This window comes from Petaurus breviceps, unplaced genomic scaffold (genome assembly GCF_028583685.1).
Source record: "Petaurus breviceps papuanus isolate PSGF00001 unplaced genomic scaffold, PetGlider_PUasm1.0 37, whole genome shotgun sequence".
NCBI classification, from domain to species: domain Eukaryota; kingdom Metazoa; phylum Chordata; class Mammalia; order Diprotodontia; family Petauridae; genus Petaurus; species Petaurus breviceps.
The window spans coordinates 11,426,841-11,443,846 of record NW_027186296.1 but is presented as its reverse complement, the minus strand read 5'-3'; the positions used below and the strand labels follow the sequence as shown (position 1 = coordinate 11,443,846).

General features: G+C 44.1%; 2 protein-coding genes across 5 annotated transcripts in view; one reads left to right on the top strand and one right to left on the bottom strand.

Annotated features, from left to right (window-relative positions):
- The first annotated feature begins 1,389 nt into the window (after nucleotides 1–1,389).
- HOMEZ (homeobox and leucine zipper encoding) lies at nucleotides 1,390–16,714 on the top strand. 4 transcript variants are annotated; one of them, XM_069097849.1, is made up of 3 exons: nucleotides 1,390–1,621; nucleotides 5,132–5,216; nucleotides 5,836–16,714. In XM_069097849.1, the coding sequence occupies exon 3, from the start codon at nucleotides 5,868–5,870 to the stop codon at nucleotides 7,413–7,415; it is 1,548 nt and encodes a 515-aa protein (XP_068953950.1). In that variant the 5' UTR covers nucleotides 1,390–1,621; nucleotides 5,132–5,216; nucleotides 5,836–5,867; the 3' UTR covers nucleotides 7,416–16,714. The 4 variants fall into 4 exon arrangements, with proteins under 4 accessions (XP_068953950.1, XP_068953951.1, XP_068953949.1 ...); XM_069097850.1 differs by having other exon boundaries at nucleotides 5,129–5,216; XM_069097848.1 differs by lacking the exon at nucleotides 5,132–5,216.
- RNF212B (ring finger protein 212B) overlaps nucleotides 11,545–17,006 on the bottom strand; it is a 64,212-nt gene continuing 58,750 nt past the window's right edge. Inside the window, exons 12-16 of the mRNA XM_069097865.1 lie at nucleotides 14,437–14,476; nucleotides 13,795–13,889; nucleotides 12,613–12,674; nucleotides 11,990–12,030; nucleotides 11,545–11,677 (exon numbers count right to left, since the gene is read on the bottom strand). Coding sequence (XP_068953966.1) covers nucleotides 11,647–11,677; nucleotides 11,990–12,030; nucleotides 12,613–12,674; nucleotides 13,795–13,889; nucleotides 14,437–14,476 — 269 coding nt within the window. The 3' untranslated portion in view covers nucleotides 11,545–11,646. The remainder of the gene's footprint in view (nucleotides 11,678–11,989; nucleotides 12,031–12,612; nucleotides 12,675–13,794; nucleotides 13,890–14,436; nucleotides 14,477–17,006) is intronic.

The following is a 17,006-nucleotide window of genomic DNA, read 5'->3' as shown; positions in this document are numbered from 1 at the left end:
TTTAATAATTTATTATAAATTTATAGGGGTTTTCCTGCATTGCAGTTCTTATGACAGTAATATTGTGTCATGTAACAGAACAGTATCATACTGTAAACAAGTCATTACATGAACATATTCCTGCCCATGCATGCTGAACAACACTTGCTTGCTAAGACCTGTCAGCAGGCTTGAACACTAATCCGTTATAACTTGCATTTTCTGAGTTTATCTGGAAAATAATACGACTTTAACTCTGTTACACGACAGATGAAAATTTTCTTCTTTCCTTATGCTTCCACCACCCCAATTCAAGCCCCCCCAATGGCACCCAGGCTACTACCCCCCCTATAATTATAGTGCCCCCAGGGGATGGCTATCACCCACTTTGGGAACCTCAGATAGAAGGTAGCCCTGTGGAGGCAGGAAGGTCTGATTTCAAGTCTTTCCCCTGACACACACCAACTGCCTCACTGTCCTAGTTACTTAAGCTCTTAGTGTCCCCGGGCAACCCTAAGACTATATAAGGTACCTATCAGTATCAGGACCTAGAGGAAGGTCCTGAATCCCCGCTCCCAACAGCTGAGGAGTGACAGGTTCTCAGAATTTCTCGTTCAAGTATGGGCAAAACCAGACCAGTGGTTCCAGGGTTCCAACCTTTTTAGGGAAGAGGCATGGTCGCTAGGTGGCGCCGTGGATAGAGCTCCTGACTTGGAGTCGGCTCAGACACGTCCTAGCTGTGTGAGCCTGGGGAAGTCACTGTGTGCCTCATTTTCCTCATCTGCAAAATGAGCCGGAGAAGGAAATGGCAGAACCACGTCAGTACCTTTGGGGTCACGAAGAGTCTGACACGACTGAACAGCAAAAACGGAACAGGTCCAACAAAGACACAAATCTTTCTCTTGCTCGTGAGTTAGGGAGCAGCCCTCTCAGTGTCTCTCCCAGCTTGTGGGTCTCTAAGGCAGAGTGAGTCCGGTGCTTTTTTCGTGCTTTGTAGGTAGTCTGGCTGATAGCGACGAGCTCGAGGCTCGGCTCTGCAAACCACGTGGCTGGTGGGAGGCGAGGTTAAGGAAATCCTCTGGCCCGGGGCCCTAAGGGGGCGCCCTCGGAAGGCCACGCCCTGGCACCTCGGACGTAGCTTAGTAGGCGGCCTCAGGGCTGCAGGGGCTCATCTCCCAGCACCCGGGGCTCGGGGGACTTCTTTCCGGATCCACAAGCAACCAACAGCCCGCCCCGGCGGAGCCCCACACAGCCAATAGAGGGCCAGGCAGAGCGCCGAGTCCCCAGTGGCGCGTCCCAGCTTGTTTCCCTCGCTGCCGCTAGTCCAGCCTGGCCAATCAAAGCCCGCGACCTGCCCCCGCCCTCCTTGGCTCCCTGGACTCCCCGCTCCGCCCACCCCCCCTTGGTCCCGCCCCACCCCCAACTTCGTTGCTCGGGCCGGGCTCGGCTGGCAGGACGGGCGCAATCCGGGAAGCGACCCCGGCCCGGCCCGATTCTATCCCGCCTGGCCCTCAGTGCTGGCAGGCCCCGTGCTAGCCCCGGGCAGTGGGCCGGTCACTCTGGAGGCTCCCGGGCCCCTGTTCCCTCCCTTTCCCCCGGTCCATGGTGCGAGGCTGGGAGCCGCCGCCCGGGCCGGACCGCGGTGAGTGACCCCCGAGTGTGGGACCTCCCCCCACCCAGTCCCGAGGCGAGGCGGAGGGGACTCCGAAGCTGGGAGCTCCGCGGGCGAGTTACCGCCCGGCCCGGGACTCAGGCGCTTGCTGCTTGGGGTGACCCGGGCTGTGCGGGCAGGGAGGCAGGGCCCCGCCGCTCAGGGCGACAGGAGTATCAAGACCCGCTGCCCCCGATCCGCCGCCCTCAGGGCTGCAACTTTCCTTCCCGTTCGGCGCGTTTTTGTTTTTGTTGTTTTTGGCCCTACTGGAAAATGAAGGGAAAGGTAAAACTCCCCGCCCTGTGCCCGGGCCTGACAGCCCGAAATCCCTGGCTGGGGGCGTGCGGCTCAAGCTGCCCCCTCTCCTTTGCTCTCCTGCACAAACACCTCCACCTGGCCCGCCTCCCGGGAGCTGGGGCTGTGCCGCTGGGATTGGGAGTGGGAGGGATGGAGGGAACCGGAGGCATCTCGTCCAGAGTCCTTACAGAGCCAAAGTGTGCGCTCTAAGTTTTCCCGGACTGTGAAGGGGCCCGCCGCTCCTTGTCCCAGGTGGGCCACTTGTAGTCCCAGGATCCCGAGACCGTCTTCCCACCACTCACTGGAGTAAAAACACCCTTCCGAGCCTGGCTGGGGTTTGGCCCATTCTCCCTCCCCCCAAATTCGACGAGGCACAGCCCCCTTTTGCCATGTTCAAATCCTGTAGGTTCCCCTCTCCACCCTTCATCCCCACCCCCATAAACTTATCTCTAAGTATACCACCATTTTCTTTCCTTTGGAGAGTGTAAATTCTTGGGGCCCCAAAATCCCATTGTCAGGAAATTACCCCAGACTGAGCTGCTGACTGAAACTTTGGGGTCTTTATTATTCAGTCTTGTCCGACTCTCCATGACCTTATTTCAGGTTTTCTTGGCAGAGATACTTAAGTGGTTCACCTTTCCCTCCTCCAGTGTGTTCCCAGATTGCAGATGAGGAACTGTGGCAAATAGAGGTTAAGTGACTTGCCCAGGGTCACACAGCTAGCTTCTTGGCTCCAAGCCCGTAGCTCTGTCCATTTTACGGGCCAAAGCTGGGGATCTTGAGCAGGATTCTAATGATTCACCCACCTTCCATACTACAACTCTAGGCTCTGGCTCGAAATGGATACCAGGTTCCCTCCCTCCTTCTGGGAAGAAAACGTGGGCTGGACTCCTTAAATCAGCCTACTCTCCTGGGCAGTCTAACTTGTCCCTCCCTACTCCCACCCCTTCTCCCTAACCTCTGCAAGTTGTCTCTTGGGCTTTCTTTGCTTAGGTGAAAGGAATGCCCTAGGGAAAGTAAGAGAAAGTATGAAATGGAATTGATTGTTTTATCTGGTACTTGGAAAGGTTGGAAGTGTGTGTGCGTGAAGGGGGGAGGGATGTGTGTACGTGAAGGGGGGAGGGAGAGAGCTTAAAAATTTTTTAAAAACATTTATTGAGGATGCAATTGAAACTTTATAATCATACCCTTAACTTCAACTCAAAAGTGGACCTAGAAACCCTTGTAGTGCTTTCCATTCTGCTTTCTGTTTGTTGGTAGGACCTACTCAAAGTATTATTTTATGTTTTTCATGAATCATCCCCTGGATGTGGTTAGTGGTTTTTCTCCCCTTTCCAAACCAAATTCTTCTAGGGAGGAAGGCATTTTTCAAACTAGGATCTCTGTAGTATTCATGGTGGGTTCCAATTTCTAGGCCAAAGGATTCCAGAGGGCTTTTGTGACCATATTAGCAATGATCTCTCTTTACCACCACTACCCCCCTTGCCAAACATTAGGGGTGAGCTTCTGAAATAGGTGGGATCCTCTGTTCTGTGGTTAGTAATCATAACCCTCACATTTACATGGAACTTTCAGGTTTGCAAAGCAATTTTAAATGTATTATGGAATTTTATTTTTATAATAATATGGTCTATTGTTATCGAATGGGGTCTTACCGATAATAAAGTGCCTGAGGCATGCTTCAAAACTAGGTCTTCTTGACATCTGGTCAAGCAACCTAACCAATAAATCATGCTTTTTTATACCATAACCAGCAAGAAGGATACCTGACCCTTAGAGATTTGGGTCTTCTACTCTTAAAACATGTCTCAACTTTGCCTTTTTACGCTTCCTTTCTCCAGTATGTGCAAAAAAAATATGTTCCTTGTCTCTAAACTACCCAACAAAGCTGAGAAAATGAAGGGAGAATATAGGAAAACTCTATTTCCACTTAATCTTCCTAGTCTTCCTCTTACACTATCTTCAGAATTCATTAGCCATTTTCCTCATTTGTCTTATCATAGGATCATAGGAAAGTAGATTTTAAACAGGAAGGGACTTCAGAGGCCATTTGTCAACAATTTTTCCTCTCAACCCACATTTTACAGGTGAGAAAACTAAGGTCCATACATACAGTGAGTATCAGAGGCAGAGTTTGAATCCAGGTCTCTTGACTCCAGACCAGTATAAATTCAGCTGTGTGACCTGACCCTCAGTGATACTTTAGAGTGGGCTAGGACTTGCAGTGGATTATTCCTGAACTCACTCGATAATTGTGAAAAACCTGGCAACGTAAATGTTTCCAAGCTTCGCATCTAACCTTCTGAAACAAGCAGACCTACTGTCTTTACCTTCTTAGCTCATTAAGTAAAGTATCATTTGCATTGATATATTACTCACCTCAGAATAGTAACATTCCGGACTGGGAAGTATTTTGTCATAGAGATAGAGGGGAGGTGGATGATTTACTCCAAGGTAAAACACTACCATCTTATATTTATGTAACAGTTTACAGTTTACCAAGCACTTTCACACTCATCTCATTTGGTCATTACAACAAACATGAGGTAGGTAAGGGAAATATTCCCATTTTATATATAAAGAAGAGATAAAATGACTTGACCAATGCCACAGGACTAATAAGTGGCAAGATAAACCAGGGTGTGACACTCAAATCCAGTGTTTTCCCACTATTCAGTAGTCTCAAGTAAGAGGGATGGTAAATACAGTCATAGAAGCACATAGTAGCAAGGCTATTGAGATCTGAAGTTATAATTCAGTGTATTGACATGTTCAGGAACATTGGCAGAGTTTATGAGAATGAAAAGTCTTCAAGGACTGTCCAGTTGTTGGGTTTCTTATTTATTCTTCCCCATCCTCACCCTTCTGTCTGGGAGGTGCTGTAGAGCCAATGCCTAATTTAGGCAGAACTATTGAAAGCTGCCCTTTAACCCACAGAGTTTCTGCCAACTTCTGTCTTCTGAGGAGCACTGAGCAGAAAAGAAGATGAAAGCAACCCTTCTTCACTGTGTTGTACAGGAGTGTATTAAGCCCCCTGGGATCCCTAGGGAGTGTCTGAGCAGCTGGTGGAGACAAAGGCAGGAGGAGGGGGGGTGGGCTTGGGGAAAGGGTTAACCTTTGTTCAGAGGCTGACTTAGTGGTGGAGAGAATCCTCCCTCCCTTCTCCACCCCCATGTGACCTGTGTGTATGTATGTCCCTAGTAGGAGTGAACCATCCCAAAAACCTGACCTGCTTCTTTTTTGCCTGAGAAGAACAAAAAGTGAAGCTACCAGGTCTGGGCTTAAGAAGGTACTGTTTTGTTTGTCTTACCTAAGCTGGAAACATGGAGGGTACTCCCTTCCCCTTCTTGTAGGATCCCCACTCCCAAATCACAAAGGGATCACAGTAGGGATTTGGGGGAGGGGGAGGAGTCCAAGGCAGGTAAAGCTACTTCCCCACCTGGGAAGCAAGGACCCATTGTATAGCTAGCACCTTCTTGCAAGTTATCATTAAAACTATAGGAAGGAGGAAGAAAAATAGACCTGTCTGTCCTTGTTAAAGTTTTCCACATCCTAGTGAACAGTTTGTGACAAATATAAATATTAAAGTTCCTATTTCTTTTATTCTGAGGTCAAATTTGAACTCAGGTCCTCCTGACTCCAGGACCAGTGTGCTTATTCACCACACCACCCAGCTGCCTGGCTCCTATTTCTTTTAAAAGAGACCTTGACTATTTATCTCCCACTAAGTTGATGGTTGAGGGTACAGGACTCCTAGAGGGAATTGGAATTGGGACAAGATAGGACATATAAAGGTATACAACCTGGTAATCTCCTTGCCACACAGATTTTGATGATGACAGAAGCCAGGGAAGATGGGAGGCAGATAAGAGAGCCTAGTGGTTAAATTATTTCTCTTGTTGTTACAGCCATCTCAGAAGGGCACAAGTCAGAACTCACCATGCCCCCCAACAAAGAGGCTAACAGTTTTGCCAGCCCTCCCACAGGGCTCATCTGCCTCCCTCCTATCTCAGAGGAGGTGCAGCTCGTGTGGACCCAGGCTGCCCAGACCAGTGAGCTAGATGGCAACGAGCACTTGTTACGGACTTTCAGTTACTTTCCCTACCCCAGCCTAGCAGACATTGCTCTGCTCTGCCTTCGCTATGGACTGCAGATGGAGAAAGTTAAGACCTGGTTTATGGCCCAGCGCCTCCGCTGTGGCATCAGCTGGTCATCAGAAGAGATTGAGGAGACTCGGGCTCGGGTTGTCTACAACCGGGACCAACTTCACTTCAAATCCCTTCTTTCTCTTACTCATCATGCAGGGCGACCCCCTGAAGATGGTCCACCCACCCCAGTGCCACCCCCAGACTCATCTAGCACCCACATTAGCCCCCTGACACTTAGTGAGTCCCCTCTCGTGAAACGATTAAAGATGGAGCCTGAAGAGTCCTCACTGCCCTTGAATCACCACAAGGCCAAGGAACCCCTGATTGGCAGTGGAGCCTTCCCACATCAACCTGGTTTTTGGCAGGAACTGCAAAGTGGTCTCACTAAGGAGCTGGTAAGCAGAGGTCCTGACCATCAACCACATAGCCTGGGAACTACTGCCTGGGATCACTCTACTGGCTTCCATCTGTCCCACACTCGGGACAGATCCTCCCCTATTGCATTACTTGCCAACAGCTGCAAGCAAGAGCCAGAATCCATCCTGCCTCCTTCCTCTACCTCTTCTTCCTCTTTCCAAGTAATGGCTAATGGAGCCACTGCCTCCTCTAAACCCCTTCAGTCACTGGGATGTGTTCCTCAGCCACCCTCCCCCAATGAACAGGCACTACCTCCACATTTGGAGCCAGCTTGGCCCCAGGGTCTAAGACATAATCCAGGGCCAGGCAGAGTTACTCCAGCAGAGTACTACTTCCCAGATATGCAGCGCCAACGGAAGACCAAGCGCAAGACCAAAGAGCAGCTGGCCATTCTAAAGTCCTTCTTTTTACAGTGTCAGTGGGCTCGGCGTGAAGATTACTGTAAACTGGAACAAATCACTGGCCTGCCTAGGCCTGAGATTATCCAATGGTTTGGTGACACCCGCTATGCCCTCAAGCATGGACAACTGAAGTGGTTTCGGGATAATGCAGTACCTGGTCCCCAGAGTTACCAGGAACCAGCTACCCCTACTCCACAACCCCTCTCCCAGCCCTTGCAGGAATGGGCTGAGATGCCACCACCACCCCTCCCTCCCCCTCCCCCTGACACAAGTCCCCTGGAACGGTACTGGACAGTTCACCAGAAGTTACAAGAAGATGACCTCCCTCGACTGAGTCTAGAGTCAGGGTTGAGCACCCAGCAAGTGTTAGACTGGTTCTACTCTCGTTCACCTGAGCCAGCAGAAGTGGTAGTTTGTCTGGATGAAGAGGATGAAGAAGAAGACGACCTTCCAGAAGAGGATGGGGGTGAGGAGGAAGAGGAGGAAGAAGAGGAAGAGGATGAAGTGACCATACAGGATTGAGTGGGGAATTGGGGAGGGGGGCAGGTTGTTATTAGAAGATGAACCAACTTAGTGACTGTTAAACAAAAAAACCCACATTTTTCTTACCTTGTTGGCAAAGAACTGAAAGGCTGTGTGTTTGGTCAGGGGAAGATAGGGACATAGACAAAAAGTGAGGGTCTTGGGGTGGGGGGTGGAGGACAAGTGGCCCAAAATATGGGTCTTGTGTCCCTTATCAATCCTTTATTGAAGAGAGTGGGGAATTGACCCAAACTACCTTGGGTTGCCATGAGAACCTAGATTGATCTATCTCTGTCTCCTTCCCTCTTTCTCTCCCCTTCTCCCTCACTCTCCCTCTCTTCCTCCTTCCCTCTCTCCCCATTACCCTCTCCCTTGCCTACCCCCGCTTGGGCTGTCCTTTTTGTCCTAGCTTACTGTGACTGGAATTAGGTCTTAAATCTTAGAGGCCATGATGAGTCACATGAAGATAATGAATGGAGGAAAGTAAAGAGAGTTCTGATTGAAGTTCAGCAGGAACTATGTATTGTTTAGTGCATCTTGCCATTTTCCTTAGTATAAGGGTCAGAGCTGCCTCAATCTGAGTGCATATCCAAAGTGTGATGCCGCGTAGAACCTTGGCCTGTCTCTAATTCACATATTTCCTCATCTCTCCACTTTAACTCAAGCTTTACCTCATTCTTACCTACTTATCTACACTCTTTCACCATTAGCAAATGCCCTACTTCTAATCATAAAATTTTGTTTTTTTAAACTAACTGTGACATATCCACCCTGTCCCTTATATATCCCTTTCCTGGATCAAGCCTTGTCTACATTCTGCCCATATCATGGCAATTTTCCCAGTAAGCATAGAGAAAGTACTGCAGTAATGTAATGGCTGATCTAGATGTAATCTATAGGTGATAGAAAATAGAGCCAAAACATCCCCAAGAGAAGCAAATGGTAATGAGGTGTCCACTGTTCAGGAACCCAATGGAAGATGGTCCCAGGTTTGGTTTTACAAACCAGCCCCTGTTACATCTCTATTCCCCATGGCCAGAGCTACAAAAGAGACTGGCATTTCATTTGTTTGGGGGATTGGTTTTGTCACTGGGGAAGAATCTCTTTTCCACTTTAAATTTATATTGAATGTCTTTGAATAGAAGGACTATGGCCTCTGCCTACATTAATCTTTGGTTTGTTATAGAATGGTTTTCATCAGTTGGGGCTGGATAAAAAGAAAGTAGATCATTGGACTGTTTCTTTTGAAGAGAAAGGAAAAAGAGAAGGACCCCAAGTTGCTAGAACTGTAATAAAAAGGCAAAGAAAAAAATCGTTTCTCTCTATCCACTTTGCCACCCCTGTAGGCTAGACTCCTGGCTTGGAATCTTAAGGAGTAAGCTGAGATAGTATTTAACGTTCATGATTTACTATGTTTTTATTTTATTTTGGAGGAAGTGTGGGAGGCTGGTTGAGATAAAGGGAAAGGAAACCAGCTTCCTAAAGGAAACAAACCAGCATTCTTAGGAGAAATTTAACAAACCCAATGTAGTTCTCTCTCTGCTACCAAATGGTAATATTTAAGATTTTTTAGCCTTTCCAGAAGGGAAGTAGAAATAAAAGAGCATTGGCTCTTAAAGGTGTCCTTTCTATCTGCTGCTGTATAAGCTTTTTTGCTACAAAGATGCTTATAAGAGAGGTATTCAGGGAACCCACAAGGAAAAGTAGGATCCTAGTTCTGTTCCAGACATTATATCAAATATCTTGTTCTAAGGTTTGTTTAAGTATTTTCTACACCAAACCTGAAAAAGTCTTACAGATGGAAAGGGCCTTTGAGACCATATAGCCCAACCTCTACCTGAAGCATGTATCTCTATGACATTCCAGACACTATGTCATCCAGCTTCTATTTCAGTACCTTGGTTGATAGGTAACACACAACTCATGAGGCCACCCATTCTGGTGGGGGGTTTTTGTGTTTGGTTTTTTTTTTTTTTTTTTGGCAACTCTAAGGTAGCTGTTCCATTAAGATGAAGTGATAAAATCTGCCATATAATACTTTTTTTTTGCCTTTTTTTGGAGGGCAATTGGGATTAAGTGACTTGCCCAAGGTCACACAGCTAGTTTTTGTGTTAAGTGTCTGAGGTCGGATTTGAACTCAGGTCTTCCTGACTCCAGGGTCAGTGCTCTATTCATTGTGCCACCTAGCCGCCCCTGCCATATAATACTTTAAACAAAACAATTAGCATATACTATCTCTTTGGAGCCTCACAACAATCCTTTGAGGTTGGGGCGGCCAGGTGGCTCAGCAATTAAGAGCACCGCCTCCAGTGTTGGGATGACCTGAATCAAATCCGGGCTCAGATACTCAGCACCACACCCAGAAATAACTGGCCGTGTAACCTTGAGCAAGTTACTTAACCCCGATTGCTTTTAGAAAAAAAAAAACAACAATCCTTTGAGGTAAGCAGATAACTATATTATACCGAATAATGATGAAGAAACAGGTTCAGAGAGAGGTTAAGTGATTTGTTCATGGTCACATAGCCTAGAGTGTTGGAGAAGTTGAATCCAGAAATCACGTATATCAGCTTTCCCGCCACATCATGAAGCTTCCATGGAATTTCCTCCTTGTTTCTAATGCTAGCCTCTGGAACCAAAGAATAAGCCTACTGCATCATGTCATCAAGACTATGAATGCCTCAGTTTTCAAGTCCATACACCAAATCACTCCACAAGAAACTGGGCTTGATCAACTGTTTCACATATAAATAGTGTATGTGGCATCTCCCGTGTATCCATAAAGTTAAACTGAATTCATCCTTTTACCATAACACTGCCTGGCTTAGTACACTCAATAGTCATGAGTTATGTTTTAGACTAAAGGTCATTCAGGAAGCTGAAAAATCACTAAGGAATGTTGATAGTATGTCTATCTAGGATGGGGAGATATGGTTACTGCTTGAAATTATGACATGGTGCTAGTGGCTACCCTGTAACTAACAATGTATTGCTTCCCAATGGACTTTTCAGGGTCTTTTGAACAGACAGGGAGGTACACTTGCAATAACAGTGTGAATAATATTTAGAATTTGGGGGTTGAGTTCTGCCCTGTACTCTTCCTGGATGGACTGTTATTCCTAAAAAACCACCCCTTCTCCCAGGATAGTATATGACCCCCTTTATAAGCCACTTGATCTTTATGCAGTATGTTTAATAATAATGGAGTAGTGGTGAAGTGTCCTCTAGATAGCCCATCGACTCATGACTAACTTCTCCCCATCAAAGCTTTAAAGCAGATAACCTTTAAATTGCCTCAGTGATAGAATATATTTCTCTACCTATTATACAACCCCAGAGCTCTTAACCATGCTTAGGGAGATGGAGAATCTTGAGAATTCCTTCTTTAAATTGCATGATTGGTACAGGGAATGTTGATGACAGGAAAAAAAAATCTTCCTAATTATTTTTATCTTTATAAATCAACAAATTGGGAACATAAGGGCCTCCGATCCTATTTTTACAGGAAAAAAAAAGGGAAAAGTCCATTTAATAGTAACTAGGCATAAAATGGGCTACAAGTACTTTGGATATAATATATAAGCACAGGACAAAGTAGAGAGAGGAAGAATTGAATCTAATGCTGAGGGCTTACTCTTTTTTTTTTATTTTTAAAGCAATTGGGGTTAAGTAACTTGCTCAAGGTTACACAGCTAATTATTTCTGGGTATGGTGCTAAGTACCTGAGCCTGGATTCGATCCCCCATGTCATCCCGACACTGGACACTGGGGCCGGTGCTCTTACTCGCTGAGCCAACTGGCCGCCCCAAGGGCTTACTCCTGACCATGAGAAATGCTACCCTGAACTAAGAAATGAAACAATTTTGAAGCATAATTGGTGTTCACCACATTTGAACTGGGGCCTGTTTATATCCTGCATTTAAACTGCATGAGATAATATTTACATATGACCTGTGGGAGGAAAAATAGTCATCTTTCCAAAGCACCCATATATCAAAGTTTCTTAGGTCTGCCTCTTTTCCCAGAAAGCAAAGAAATCTTTGAGTAGTTAACAATGCGCCTTGAAAGCAAGAAGGTTTAAAGGATCTTTTTTAACACTCTGGGAACATCCTAAAGAAGATTAACTACAATTATAGTGTGTCCCACTGGCAACATATCACAGGATGGTATGGGGAGATGGGGGAGAGACTGATCCAGGAGCAGGAAAAGGTCTGTGCTTCACTCTCCCTGATTAATCGCATCTGCCTCTGTTGGTGGAGAACCTGCAATAGAGGAGAGAAATATAGCACTGTTGTGCACAAGAAAGGAGGCAACAAAGCTCTCATGATGCAAGTTGCTAAGCATGATTTTCAGGGGAAATGTGATATTAGTCTTCCATCATCCACCTAAACTACAGTTTATTCTATATGTCTCAGGGAGTGGGCAAAGTCTTTAATGTCCCTGACCCTCTGGCAGACAGAATTTTCTGCAGACTGTTGAGGGCCATCAGAAAAGCTTCCTTTCTCAGTGACCCATCTTTGGCATGCCTGTTCTTGCCAAGGAAAAGAGTATAGAATACAATGCAAGTTACCTACCTAGATTGATGTAACTGAGGTGTCTGGGGGGTAACCTGGAGCTAAGAAGAGAAAGTTTTGTTAGAAATATTCTCAAAGACTAAACCATGAATATTAACCTAAAGCACGTGTTTTACCATTCCTCCAGCTAATGTTTTTTTCCATGGAGGCCCCTCCTATTCTCTCTTGGCCTTGCCCTGCCTATTTCAGTAGATCAGACCAATGGTCCATCCCAGGGGTGGGGAACCTTCAGTCTCCAGGCTACATGTGTCCCTCTAGGTCCAAAAGTGCAGTCCTTTGACTAAATCCAAACTTTACAGAACAGATCCTTTTATTAAGGGGATACTATCCTCTTACATAAAAAGCATCATTGTAGCTACCTTTCCCAGAGGATAAAAGTATCTTCTGGAAATATTTATCCTTTAGAAATGTGACAGGACTCAATAGAAAATGGTAAACAGCAACTATCACAACAATAAACTCTACCCACTTCAGAACTTTCCCTTTAGTGCTCTGATAACCCAGGTTATTGCTCACAATTTATACTCAGCCATTCTAGCTAAAAGTCAGAGTTGGACACTTTCCCACTGAGGCCCAAAGAGCAGTGGGTTATTTGTGTAAAACTTGAGTTAGGTAGGGCTCACCTGCAGGACTGGTAGCTGGAGAGCCACCGGAGTCTCTGGTGCTGATCTGCCAATACTCTGGCCTAAAGGAGCAGAAAAGACAATTACCCATCAGGAATTCTTGAATCCTGTGAGCCCCAATGGCAGGACAATTCTGAGCTCATGGGAAATAGAGATGGCATAAAGGACTGGCTTATTCTTGCTGCTCTTTATAGCCTTTAGCAAATAACTAAAGGAGAGATGACGAAGTCCATGCATCTTGGGTATGGCTGGATCTGAGATTTACTTCAGTTAAGTAGAAAGTGCTTAAAGATGAAAGAATCATTAAGAAAAACGATGAGATGGTAGTTGTCCAGGAGAGGTACACACAGATTACTTTTTGGTTTTAGAATTCACAATCAATAAAAATAAGTTCCTTCCTAGCTTGCTGACAACCACCACCACATACAGTTGTTTCCACTCTGGTAACTGAATATTTTGGCCCAACCTGAAACTACCCATGTAAAACCACCAAAAAATTTCAATTTATTTTCGTCCTTTTTTAAAAATCCAATATGGGGGGCAGCTAGGTGGCACAGTGAATAGAGTACCAGCCTGGAGTCAGGAGGACCTGAGTTCAAATCTGCCCTCAGACACTTGACACAATTACTAGCCGTGTGACCTTGAGCAAGACACTTAACTCCAATTGCCCTACCTTCCCCCCTCCAAAAAAAAAAAGCAAAAAAAAAATCCAATATGGGCCCACATGTGAAAAATTTGTTAGAAAGTTGCTCGTCAACCAGCACATTGTATGTTTCTATCTTGAAGCTACAACACAGTAAAGAGATTACATGTCTCAATAGTATCAGACATCCATTCTCTTTCCCTTGACTTTAATATAAAATGTCTCAGTATCTCTCTCTACCCCCAATCACTTTCACTAGTGAGCAGAGATAAATTAGTAGTGTGACAACACCTCTTAAATTGGTTTCTTGAGGTTTAGTTTGGATTCACATCTTAACCATTATAATCCATAAAATAATACTTTTTTTCCCTTCTTGGCTCCTAAGGTTATTTGAAATAATTTAATTCCAAAAAGAAGTTTTCCATTTAATTTTTTTTCCCATTAGAATGCCAACAAGCATGTTTTTAGCTGAGGAAAATGCTGGAAATATGAACTGAAATTTTGAACACTCCTTTGGGAATGTAATTAATTCCACTTACTTAAGCGACTGGGTGTGAAACCTGTATTCCCACCAACGCCATCCAGATAAGGCCTGACAGAGGAAATCCCTGGTCCTGAAGAAGCAGAGAGAGGCCTAAAGGAGAATGGGTGAGAAAGGAGCTGTCAGTAGAGAGAATGAAATAGCAAATTTTATGAATGGGGCAGTACATATATTGCAGACCAATTCACATAGTCAGAATTACCCATACCAGGAAAAAATACCTTGTGCTTCCAATTTATGGTATTTAAAATCAGAGAGTCTAAGCAATGGCATCTAAATAGTTGTGGCTATGTAGGTCAGCTTTGGTGGGGTGGGAGAGTAGTGTAGCGATTAGATAAGATTCAGTAGTGAAAACTGAGACAGCAATCTTTGCCCCTAAGGTAGACACAAAGTGGAAAGAGGAGTACCCCAAATACCATAGACTAGAGCTACAGGGGACTTTAACGGTCATCTACAATCTTCTTATTTTTAAGTGGAAGAAATGGCAACTCAGAGATGTTAAATGATTTGCTCATGGTCACTTGGTGGTAGAACCAGGATTAGGACCTACGCTGACTGATGGATTCATGGCTAGCAGAATATAATGTGCAATTAAGGCAGTCATCAGGTCCCAAGGTGAAAGGGACATACTGCAACTCACCAATAAGATAGGCTATTAGTAGAAGCTGGTGAAGGAGTGTCTGAAAAACATAAAAAAGAACAATTAAGGTAATCAGTGAACTGGAAACATTCAGATATACTGGTGATAGGGGAGAGAGAATTGAGAGCTTTTACTGAAAGAAAAGCAAGTTAAGGGCATGAGGCAATAATGCCTCACCCCCTTGTGATCAGTTCATATACTTAGAGTCAAAGCATTTACTCCATATATTAGGGTATGTTATTGTTGTCTTGGTGTGACCCCTGGCAAGTTGTACCCCATGAAAATACTGCTGAAGAAACAGAACACACTAAATTAATTATAATTATTTCATATATTATTACAGTAATAATTTTCTATGTCCTAAATATAGGCATTCTCCAAATGACTCTGTCCTCACACAATTGTAAGGAGTTATCTAGGTCAATCTATATGAGAACCATAATCTAATTCAATCCAACAAGCATTTGCTAAATTGCAATGTGTAAAGCACTGTTCTAGGTATTGAGAATTCAAAGATAAAATTTTAAAGTGTCCCTGTCCTCAAAAGAGTCTACATATAACATGTAAACAGGCAAGGAGAAGGGAAAATAAGTGACTATGTGCCAGGCACTGTGCTAAGTGCTTTTATAAATATTATTTCAGTGACTCACTGCCAAAAGGATACAATGATATGGGTGGCTCCTGGTGGATCTTGTGTACAATACCTAACCATAAAGTCTTTAATGAAGGAAAGAAAAAGGTTGCTAAATAGTTTAGAAACCAGAGTTTATAACAATGGAATTAGGTCAGAAATATTTATTAGATGAACATTTCTCAATGCTAGCATAAAAACCTGATGCTAGCATAAAGACTTCTCTTAAAAACCAAAGGAAACATAGGGTGCCTCCCTGTTAAGAGTCTGCAAAACAGGCAGTAAATCTGTCAGACCTAGATCAATCTAGCCATAAAATAAAAACGTTACAGAGAGGAATAAAATTTGGAAAACTTTAAAAAATAAGTATTATTTCATTTTATCCTCACAAACAACCCTGTAACATAGATGTTATTATTATTCTTACTTTACAGTTGTGGAAACTGAGGTTTAATGACTTGCCCAGGGGCACACAGCTAGTGTGTGGCAATTATAAGCAGTAAGTGTCTGAGGCTGGATTTGAACTCAGATCTTCCTGATTCCAGGCCCAGTACTCTATCCACTGTGCTACCAACTGCCTCTATAAATATATACATGATAACCTAAGGAGAATAGAAAGAATGCTAACAAGCAAGGGGATCAGAAAAGGCTTCTTGCAGAAGATGGCACATAAGCTAAGTCTTTACGGTTTCTAAAAGGTAGACGTGAAGAAGTACATTCTAGGAAAAGGTACAGAAATGGAAGATGGAGTGCTTATTTGTGGAATAGTAGTAACTAAAGTAGTTTGGCTAAAACATGGAGTTCATAGGAGGGAGATGAGTTCCATTTTGAACAGGCCTATTGAGTCTGAAATGTCTAAAGGATATCTAGATGGTTAGGTCCAACAAAAAAATAAGTAACTTGGGACTAGAGCTAAGGAAAGGGATTCAGGCCTAAGAATCACCTTCAAAGAGATGATAATTTAATCCATAAAAACTAATGATATCAACAGAGAGGATGTAGAGAGAAAAAGAGGAGGATCCAGCAGAGAGCCTTGGGGGATTGCCTATAGTTAAGAACATGGAAGAAGGACAAGGGATGAAGACACAACAAAAAAGATGTTGGGGGGAGGAGGTGGCTAGGTGGCACAGTGAGTAGAGTGCTGGCCCTGGAGTCAGGAGGTCCCTAAATCTAAAAATAGTAATGCTTAAAAAAAACCTGTACTTTACTATAAAAATCCCTGCAAACTTCTTTTCAAGGTCCTTGTGCCTACTGAGGGGCCCTGGAACTGATTTGTTCTGCTATTGCATGCTTTGCTAATACATCACATAGCTCAGACTTTGTTTCCTCAGTTATTATAAAACTGCTTGCAATAGCAGTGTAAAAAAACCAAACAAACCAGGAAGCAGAGGGTATCCAGGAGGAATTCCATCAGGAATTCCAATATTCCTGACAAGTGGTCATCTAGTCTCTGTTAGAAGACCTCCAATAGGGGCTGAGGGAAAACAGTATACTAGAGTGCACTGTCAGTGAAGCTGAGGAATTGGTCCGATCATTCTATAAAGCAATTTAGAACTATGACCAGAAAGTTAACAAACTGTACATACACTTTAACCCAGAAAGACTATAACTAGACCTATATCTGAAAGAAATTTTAAAAAGAGAAAAAGAATCTATATGTACAAAAATATTCATGGCAGTTCTTTTAACGGTAGCCAAAAAATGAAAACTAAGGGGCTGTCCTATTGGGGAATGGCTAAATAAAGTATGGCATATGAATATAATAGAAATTATATTTATAATGGACATGATATTTATAATGGAAATTATTTTGCCACAAAAAATGATGGACAGTTTCAGAGGATATTGGTAAGACCTCTAAGAACTGATACAAAGTAAATGAGTAGAACTAATAGAACAAAGTATACAATAACATTATAGAGAAAAATGACTTTGAAAG